This window comes from Balaenoptera acutorostrata, chromosome 5, assembly GCF_949987535.1.
Source record: "Balaenoptera acutorostrata chromosome 5, mBalAcu1.1, whole genome shotgun sequence".
NCBI classification, from domain to species: domain Eukaryota; kingdom Metazoa; phylum Chordata; class Mammalia; order Artiodactyla; family Balaenopteridae; genus Balaenoptera; species Balaenoptera acutorostrata.
In genome coordinates, this window is record NC_080068.1 from 94,345,736 (window position 1) to 94,356,619 (window position 10,884).

General features: G+C 40.2%; 1 protein-coding gene across 1 annotated transcript in view; it reads right to left on the reverse strand.

Annotated features, from left to right (window-relative positions):
* Positions 1 to 9,547, reverse strand: part of LOC103004921 (cytosolic beta-glucosidase) — a 146,419-nt gene extending 136,872 nt beyond the window's left edge. Inside the window, 1 exon segment of the mRNA XM_007187637.2 lies at positions 9,490 to 9,547. Coding sequence (XP_007187699.2) covers positions 9,490 to 9,547 — 58 coding nt within the window.
* Positions 9,548 to 10,884: the final 1,337 nt, after the last annotated feature.

A 10,884-nucleotide genomic window follows, 5' to 3' on the forward strand; every position in this document is an offset into this window, starting at 1 on the left:
GGATACAAAGTTAAGGCACAGAAATCTCTTGCATTCCTATACACTAATGATGAAAAATCTGAAAGAGAAATTAAAGAAACACTCCATTTATCATTGCAAACAAAAGACTAAAATACCTAGGAATAAACCTACCTAAGGAGACAAAAGACCTGTATGCAGAAACTATAAAACACTAATGAAAGAAATTAAAAATGAAACAAACAGATGGAGAGATATACCATGTTCTTGGATTGGAAGAATCAACATTGTGAAAATGACTATACTATCCAAAGCAATCTACAGATTCAATGCAATCCCTATCAAACTACCAATGGCATTTTTTCACAGAACTAGAACAAAAAATTTTACAATTTGTATGGAAACACAAAAGACCCCAAATAGCCAAAGCAATATTGAGAAAGAAAAACGAAGTTGGAGGAATCAGGCTCCTGACTTCAGATTACACTACAGAGCTACAGTAACAGTACTGGCACAAAAACAGAAATATAGATCAGTGGAATAGGATAGAAAGCCCAGAGAAAAACCCATGCACATATGGTCACCTTATCTTTGATAAAGGAGGCAAGAATATACAATGGAGAAAAGACAGCCTCTTCAGTAAGTGGTGCTGGGAATACTGGACAGCTACATGTAAAAGAATGAAATTACAACACTCCCTAACACCATACACAAAATAAACTCCAAATGGATTAAAGACCTAAATGTAGGGTAGACACTATAAAACTGTTAGAGGAAAACATAGGCAGAACACTCTGTGACATGAATCACAGCAAGATCCTTTTTGACCCACCTCCTAGAGAAATGGAAATAAAAACAAAAGTAAACAAATGGGACCTATTGAAACTTAAAAGCTTTTGCACAGCAAAGGAAACCATAAACAAGTCAAAAAGACAACCCTCAGAATGGGAAAAAATATTTGCAAATGAAGCAACTGACAAAGTATTTATCTCCAAAATATACAAGCAGCTCATGCAGCTCAATATCATAAAAACAAACAACCCAATCCAAAAATGGGCAGAAGACCTAAAGAGACATTTCTCCAAAGAACATATACAGATTGCCAACAAACACATGAAAGGATGCTCAACATCACTAATCATTAGAGAAATGCAAATCAAAACTACAATGAGGAATCACCTCACACCAGTCAGAATGGCCATCATCAAAAAATCTACAAACGGGCTTCCCTGGTGGCGCAGTGGTTGAGAATCTGCCTGCTAATGCGGGGGACATGGGTTCGAGCCCTGGTCTGGGAGGATCCCACATGCCGCGGAGCAACTGGGCCCGTGAGCCACAGCTACTGAGCCTGCGCATCTGGAGCCTGTGCCCTGAAACAGGAGAGACTGGGACAGTGAAGAGGCCCACGCACCGCGATGAAGAGTGGCCCCCGCTCGCCGCAACTAGAGAAAGCCCTCACATAGAAACGAAGACCCAACACAGCCACAAAAAAAAATAATTAAATAAAATAATTAAAAATTAAACTCAGATAAACATTAAAAAAAAAATCTACAAACAATAAATGCTGGAGAGGGTGTAGAGAAAAGGGAGCCCTCTTGCACTGCTGGTAGGAACATAAATTGATACAGTCACTATAGAGAACAGTATGGAGGTTCCTTACAAACCTAAAAATAAAACTACCATATGACCCAGCAATCCTACTACTGGGCATATACCCTGAGCAAACCATAATTCAAAAAGAGTCATGTACCACAATGTTCATTGCACCACTATTTACAATAGGCAGGACATGGAAGCAACCTAAGTGTACATCGACAGATGAATGGATAAAGAAGATGTGACCCATATATACAATGGAATATTACTTAGCCATAAAAAAAACAAAATTGAGTTGTTTGTAGTGAGGTGGATGGACCTAGAGTCTGTCATACAGAGTGAAGTAAGTCAGAAAGAGAAAAACAAATACAATATGCTAAGACATATATATGGAATCTAAAAGAAAAAAAAAAAGGTTCTTATGAACCTAGGGGCAGGACAGGAATAAAGACGCAGACGTAGAGAATGGATTTGAGGACGCGGGGAGGGGACAGGGTAAGCTGGGATGAAGTGAGAGAGTGGCATGGACATATATACACTACCAAACATAAAATAGATAGTTAGTGGGAAGCAGCCGTATAGCACAGGGAGATCAGCTCAGTGCTTTGTGACCACCTAGAAGGGTGGGATAGGGAGGATGGGAGGGAGACGCAAATGGGAGGGGATATGCGGATATATGTATAGCTGATTCACTTTGTTATACAGCAGAAACTAACACAACAATGTAAAGCAATTATACTCCTATAAAGATATTTAAAAAAAAACTATCCAACCTTACACCTAAAGGAACTAGAGAAAGAAGAACATACAAAACCCGAAGTTAGTAGAAGGAAAGAAATCATAGAGATCAGAGCAGAAATAAATGAAATAGAAAGAAGGAAAACAGTAGCAAAGATCAATAAAACTAAAAGCTGGTTCTTTGAGAAGATAACAAAATTGATAAACCTTTAGCCAGACTCATCAAGAAAAAGAGGGAGAGGACTCAAATCAATAAAATGAGACATGAAAAAGGAGAAGTTACAATGGACACTGCAGAAATACAAAGCATCATAAGAGACTACTACAAGCAACTCTATGCCAATAAAATGGACAACCTGGAAGAAATGGACAAATTTTTAGAAAGGTATAACCTTCCAAGACTGAACCAGGAAGAAACAGAAAATATGCACAGACAAATTACAGGTAATGAAATTGAAACTGTGATTAAAAATCTGCCAACAAACAAAAGTCCAGGACCAGATGGCTTCACAGGTGAATTCTATCAAACATTTAGAGAAGAGCTAACACTCATCCTTCTCAAACTCCTCCAAAAAATTGCAGAGGAAGGAACACTCCCAAACTCATTCTATGAAGCCACCATCACCCTGATACCAAAATCAGACAGAGATACTACAAAAAAAGAAAATTACCAACCAATGTCACTGATGAATACAGATGCAAAAATCCTCAACAGAATACTAGCAAACAGAATCCAACAACACATTAAAAGGATCATAAACCATGATCAAGTTGGATTTATCCCAGGGATGCAAGGATTCTTCAATATCTGCAAATCAATCAATGTGATACACCATATTAACAAACTGAAGGATAAAAACCATATGATCATCTCAATAGATGCAGAAAAAGCTTTTGACAAAATTCAACACCCATTTATGATAAAAACTCTCCAGAAAGTGGGCATAGAGGGAACCTATCTCAACATAATAAAGGCCATATATGACAAACCCACAGCAAACATCATTCTCAATGGTGAAAAACTGAAATCATTTCCTCTAAGATCAGGAACAAGACAAGGGTGTCCACTCTCACCACTATTATTCAACCTAGTTTTGGAAGTCCTAGCCATGGCAATCAGAGAAGAAAAAGAAATAAAAGGAAGCCAAATTGGAAAAGAAGAAGTATAACTCTCACTCTTTGCAGATGACATGATACTATAAATAGAGAATCCTAAAGATGCCACCAGAAAACTACTAGACCTAATCAATGAATTTGGTAAAGTTACAGGATACAAAATTAATGCCCCCAAATCTCTTGCATTCCTACACACTAACAATGAAAGATCAGAAAGAGAAATTAAGGAAACAATCCCATTCACCACTGCAACAAAAGGAATAAAATAGCTAGGAATAAACTCACCTAACGAGGTAAAAGACCTGTACTCAGAAAATCATAAGACACTGATGAAAGAAATCAGTGATGACACAGATGCAGAGATATACCATGTTCTAGGACAGGAAGAATCAATATTCTGAAAATGACTATACCCAAAGCAATCTACAGATTGCTTGCAATCTACAGAATGCAAGTCCTATCAAATTACCAATGGCATTTTTTATAGAACTAGAACAAAAAATCTTAAAATCTGTATGGAGACACAAAAGACCCCAAATAGCCAAAGCAACCTTGATGGAAAAAAATGGAGGTGGAGGAATCAGACTCCCTGACTTCAGAATATACTACAAATGTACAGTAATTAAGACAATATGGTACTGACACAAAAACAGACATACTGATCAATGGAACAGGTTAGAAAGCCCAGAGATAAACTCACGCACCTATGATCAACTAATCTATGACAAAGGAGGCAAGGATATACAATGGAGAAAAGACAGTCTCTTCAATAAGTGGTGCTGGGAAAACTGGACAGTTACATGTAAAAGAATGAAATTAGAACACTCCCTAACACCATACACAAAAATAAACTCAAAATGGATTAAAGACCTAAATGTAAGACCAGACACTATAAAACTCTTAGAGGAAAACATAGGAAGAACACTCTTTGACATAAATCACAGCAAGATGTTTTTTGACCCACCTCCTAGAGTAATGGAAATAAAAACAAAAATAAAGAGATGGGACCTAATGAAACTTAAAAGCTTTTGCACAGCAAAGGAAACTATAACCAAGATGAAAAGACAACCCCCAGAATGGGAGAAAATATCTGCAAATGAATCAACGGACAAAAGATTAATCTCCAAAATATATAAACAGTTCATGCAGCTCAATATTAAACAAACAAACAACCCAATCAAAAAATGGGCAGAAGACCTAAAGAGACATTTCTCCAAAGAAGACATACAGATGGCCAAGGGGCACATGAAAAGCTGCTCAACATCACTACTTATTAGAGAAACACAAATCAAAACTACAATGAGGTATCACCTCACACCGGTTAGCATGGGCATCATCAGAAAATCTACAAACAATAAGTGTTGAGAGGGTCTGGAGCAAAGGGATCCCTCTTGCACTGTTGGTGGGAATGTAAATTGATACAGCCACTATGGAGAACAGTATGGAGGTTCCTTAAAAAACTAAAAATAGAATTACCATATGACCCAGCAATCCCACTACTGGGCATATACCCTGAGAAAACCATAATTCAAAAAAGCACATACATCCCAATGTTCATTGCAGCTCTATTTACAATAGCCAGATCATGGAAGCAAACTAAGTGTCCATCAACAGACGAATGGATAAAGAAGATGTGGTACATACATACAATGGAATATTACTCAGCCATAAAAAGGAACAAAATTGGGTAATTTGTAGAGATGTGGATGGACCTAGAGACTGTCATACAGAGTGAAGTCAGAAAGAGAAACAAATAACGTATATTATCGCATATATGTGGAATCTAGAAAAATGGTACAGATGAACCAGTCTGCAAGGCAGGAATAGAGACACAGATGTAGAGAACAAATGTATGGACACCAATGGGGGAAGGGGGGAGAATGAATTGGGAGATTCGGATTGACATATATACACTAATATGTATAAAATAGATAACTAATAAGGACCTGCTGTATAAAAAATAAATTAATTAAATTTTAAAAAATGAAAAATAAAAGACAAAAAAAAAAGAAACCCACAAACTCAGATCACACCAGGAGGCCTTAACGGAGTAGTTTGGACTTTGCCTATGATTCGCGGGATTTTTCAGAGCACATTCACCCCTTAAGAGATCCTCCGTGAAATCACTGTTAGGTACAAGCTCATAAGAGCTGTAGAATCAGGTCCTAAATGTTATTTTCATAGCCCCTCCGTGGTCTACTGAGGAAGTAAACAAAATGCCACTGAGCTACCTGCTGTTTGGGCCCTCACATTCCCTGCAGCCAAAAGCACAGGCAGAGTCAGTTTCACAAAGGGTTAAAAATCATGGGAATTTTTCTGTACTTTAAAATATTGCATGACACTCACTCCTGTACGAATGATGGTCATCTGCATTTTCTTCCCTGCCTCTTCATCTAACAAATACATTTTTACAGGTTTTACAATATTCTTTACAGCTCACGCAAAACACATAATTTTCCTCCTGCTTATATCACTTGTTTATTATTTATTTATTAGATTTATATGGCGCTTTCCTCCAAAAGGCACTACACAGCCAGCTCTGATGTAATAAACATTACATTAAACTCTTCTTAAAAACCATGGTCAGGGAAGAGGCCAGCATGAAGGCCCAAGAGACACGGACAGGAAGAACGAAGAGCCATGGGTCTGGTGAAATATGCAAGCAAGTAGTCAGTATATTAGGAGGCCCAGTGACCGGAAGGCCTGTCCTACTTTCTGGTCACTCTACCTGCAAAGACCCTGACAGTGCCTTTGATTAAAAGTAACAGGGCCCAAATATCTCTATTTCTGTGTGGGAGTGGGCGTGGGTCTGTAGGGGAGTCGGGAGGGGGTGGAGTATTATAGCTATATCTCCGGGCTCCAGAGAGGATGTCTGAAAACAAAGATACCTACACAGACAATGTGTTTTGAAAATCTCTGGGAAAAGATAGATAGTGATGTTTTATAACAAATCACCGAGATAGATTTTTTCTGTATAAATACAATTCATGCTCAATCCTCAGTTCTGCTGAGCGTCCCTGACTTCCAAAGGCTCTGCAGACTTTCAGAGGCCAGGGAAGCTCAAAAGTGCAGAGATTCTCAAAATCAAAAAGCAACAAGGTGACTTCAGCTTTTAAATTCCGAGCCACGTTGATTTGACAAAGCCACGTGTTGACGTCCTGCATATGTGATCCTCGCCGTGGTGGAAGGGGTAGCTAAACAGTAACTCTCCCAGCCGCTGCTGGAAGATCAGGACAAGAATGAGCAAGAAGGGAGTATAGTCTTACTTGTGGTCCAAAGAAGAAAGGACCTTTCCCAGGAAATGCAGCAGCTGATGTAGCTCTCATATCAGTACAGAGTGGGAGAGAATCCAGCCAGGAGAAAGAATAACATCATCATCATTATTATTATTACTAGTAGTCGTAGCAGTAGTGCTGTTGTTATTGTTATTTCGTGGATATTATGGCCCAGGCACTCTTGTGCTCCAGTTATATATGCTGACCGCTTTAATCCCCAGAACAAACCTACAGAGTGGGCATGACCGTTTTCCTAGTTTTACAAATAAGGAATCTGAGACTTAAATAAGTTATTTGCCCAAAGTCACTCAGCTAGTAAGTGCTTGAGCTAGGATTCAAACCCAGCACAAAAGGATAGGTAAGAAAACCAAGGAAACATATAAAAGGCATCTGTGCATGGACAAAAAGAGAAGGGAAGATCAATTTCCCTTCTGAAAGCTGTTGTTAGAGGGTTAACAGCACAATAGCAGGTTAGGGACAACAAATAAAGACCTTACAATAAGTCAGCAGCAAGCCCAGGGCAGACAGAAGAGGTAGAGCAATGCGGAGACCCTGTGAAGAGAGGAACTCAGAAAGGACCAGTAATCTTATCCCCGGGGCTTAGTGAGCAGGAACTGAAACCCACTGTGTTGTCTTGTATAACTGACTGTGTGCTTCAGCCAAGTTCCCTGTGGAGTTCTAAAGTGATTCATTCTCAGTAGCCCGTTTGCGACCCTCCCCCACCTAGATATAAATACGATGCATTCAGCACTTACTGAACATCAAGCATTTAACACACGTCATCTTATTTAAACCTCACAGCAGCACTATAAAGTAGATACCATAATCACCCCCATCTTACCGACAAGGAGGCACAGAGAAGTTGAGTACATTGCTCAAAGTCATACAGAGTTAGAAAAAGGTAGAGATGGACCCCCAGTCTAGCGAGTCTGGCTCCAGAACCCAACTTCCTAGTTTCCATGCTGTGCACCTTCTAGAACCTGATTCTGTGCACTGCAACCCCCTCTCAGTTCTGTCTGATCTCTCTTCTGAGAAGCAAACTAGCCAACGTCCTGTCTCTTGTTTTCACTGCTGGAAGGCCAGCTTCATCAAGTCACCCACCCTGACCGAGTGAAAATTATCTGGGAAAAAATGTAGAAGATATCATAGAGAGAGAAAAAAGTGACGTGGAATCCCTATTAACCTGGACATTCCCAGACATTCTTTTGAAAGTGCTTTGTATCACAGAGCATATATGTGTCATAACATACATAGTCCCCATGGAAGATGTCTTCTACATGGCGGTTGTTGCAATTATCATAGAATAGATTGCTCATTCTCATTTCTGGAGGTCTGGGAAATGGCAGCTGAAGCTGGGAATCATAAGCATCATAAGCAAGCAGCATGGATTATGCCAGGATCAACCTGCACTCTGTCTAGAAAAACCTTCAACACCTTCAAATGGCTCCCTCCTTCTCGTCCTTAAAGTTTTAGATTAAATGACAGTAATTCACAGAGATCCTCCTAAATCAAAACCTGTTATCACCCTAGCACTTACCATAAGCAGTAATTATATCTTTTATTAATTTACTTGTTTTTGTTGATGTATTTGTTTTCTAGGGCTGCCATAATAAAGTACCACAAAACGGGTGGCCTGAACAACAGAAACTTAATCTCTCTCATTCCTAGAGCCTAGAAGTCCAAAATCAAGGTTTCAGTGGGGTCATATTCCCTCTGAGACTCTTGCTAGAACACTTCCTTGCCTCTTCTAGCTTGCGGGAGTGGCCATCGGCCCTTGGTGTTCTTTGGTGTACAGCTGCATCACTTGAGTCTCTGCCTCTATTGTCACATGACATTCTCCACATGTGTTTCTGTGTCCAGACTTCCCTCTTCTTATACGAACATCAGTCATATTGGATTAAAGCCCCACTCTACTCCAGTATGAGCTTACCTTAACTTAGCTAATGACATCTTCAGATGGCTAGTTCTGGCCCTCCGAAGTGTAAGAGAATACATTTCTGTGTTTGAGCTTCCCAGTTTATGGTCATTTGCTACAGCAGTTCTAGGAAAATGCTGCCAGAAATTCTCTTAGCTTTATTTATCCCTGGGTTTCCACATTTATTTTACCAAATAAATATTTTCCCATGATAGCTATTAACAATCCGTGATTCCTTAGGTAGAAAATATATATAGGAAAAAGCTAATCTAATCTTCCTATTGTACATAGGAAGAAACTGAGACTCGAGGAGGAGAACAGATTCACAAGCTCATGCCTGGCAGGCTGGAGACCAGAACTCAGACCTCCACCTCCATTCTGGGTGCTCTTTGCCATCTCACAGTTCATTCTCAGCCACCCAGGAAATGCGGGTGCCTTGAAATAGAACAGGGAACCTCTCGCAACTGAAGAACATTCTTCAGTGATGTCTCTTCGACTCCCTGAAGGTATTTAGTCAATATTTTTCTAACCAATAGGAGAAATTGTTATCATTTTCAGGGAGGTTATGGGAAATGTGTTCAAGAAACCAGTGATGAAAGCAGCTGGTCCAGTGTACACTGATGTCTCACATAAGCTGGAACGGACCAAAATTACAGCCGCAGCGGGGTCTTCAGCCCCTCGTCACCACCACCGTTGTGCCTAAGGAAAGGGACGTGGGAAGCAAGTCTCTTCTATGTGAAAAGGGATAGTTTCATTTATGCAGTTATGGGCTCTTCAGCCCTTTTCCTTCTCTTCTTTTTGCCTCCTCACCCGACCTTCTTCCCCAGACATACAGAATCCATGAGAAGTAAGCCATCCCAGCTCTGGAGAAGGGGAAGAAGCTTCTCCTGCCTTCCACTTGATAAGCTGAGGTGACTGCACCCCATCCAAATCCTGCAGGAAAATCCATGCTTTCAGAAGACGGCCGACCGGAACACTCAGGCAACAGAGCGGCACCCTTCAGGCAGGGGAGTCCAGCAGCTGTGCAAACAGTAAGTGAACTCTCACCCTGACCGAAGTCTCAGAATGCAAACGAGTATGCAAACAAGAAGGGAGCCTGATTAAAGCATCCCACTTGACTGGCCACAGCCTTGATTTGAAGCCAAGACACTTGGTTCAGGGGGACCATTTATACTGTTCTTCTCCGGACACTCCCCGATTTTTAACAGAGTGGGGACAGACTAGGTCCCTGCTTTGGCAGGGCACCCATTCATCTAATCTTTTCCCTTTCAATGAAACACATGGACATTGTTTTTAAAAGTCACATAATCCTACTAGAACTTTCCCTTGGCCAATTCCTCCCAATTCCTTATCCCCACTCCCTAGAGGTCACCATTTTCAACTGTTTCTTCTGATATTTATTCCCATGTTGTCAAATAATAGGCTGAGATTGGTGCCTCTTAATTTGTTTTTCAATTTTAGGTAGTAACTATTGGCTTCTGGATATAAGGGTGGAAGATCCTAGCATGTGTGCTCTCTCTCTCTCCACTTCCTCCATCCACCCAATGTGGTTAGATTACCTCTTCTGTTTAAATAAATATTCGATATTTACATGAATTTGACTGTGTATGGCTCAAAGCTGAGCTGTGTGGTATACCATGCTTACAGGCAACTTTTCATTTTCTCCAGGGTTCATCAACTGTCTGGATTTTATATTTAAATTCCTCTATTCTTGTCACTAATTTATCCCCAACAGTCTGACAGGACTATGAATCCATGTTTAAACACCTCTGTTTGCTTGCTGCACTCTGCACTGTTTGTTTCTGAGTCAGCCACAGAGCTGTTGTTTCTTTTAGAGAAACAAATCATTGAATAACTTTCTGATAAAATGGGCATGGGAGGCACGTTTTTTGAAACCCTGTAGTTCTGCAATTATCTTTATCACCCTTGATATGTAGTTTGGCTACTGTGGGATTTTAGGATAGAAATAATTTTTATTCAGAATTTTGAAAGCATCGGTTTACAGTTTTCTAGCTTCCAGTGTGGCGACTGAGAAGTCTGATGACAATCCAAGTCCTAGTCTTCCATATGTCACCTGTTTTGTGCCCCAGCCCACCCTCCCTGCTCCCCAAGCTTCTGTTTCTGAAATTTCACAGTCACATGCTTGATGTGGAATTTCTCATCCACTGTGCCAGACACTCAGCCTGTGGACCATAGTCATGCAAGATGTTGACAACAGGGGAAGCTGGGAGAGGGATACACGGGAATACTCTGTACTATCTCTGAAACTTTTCTGTACATCTAAAA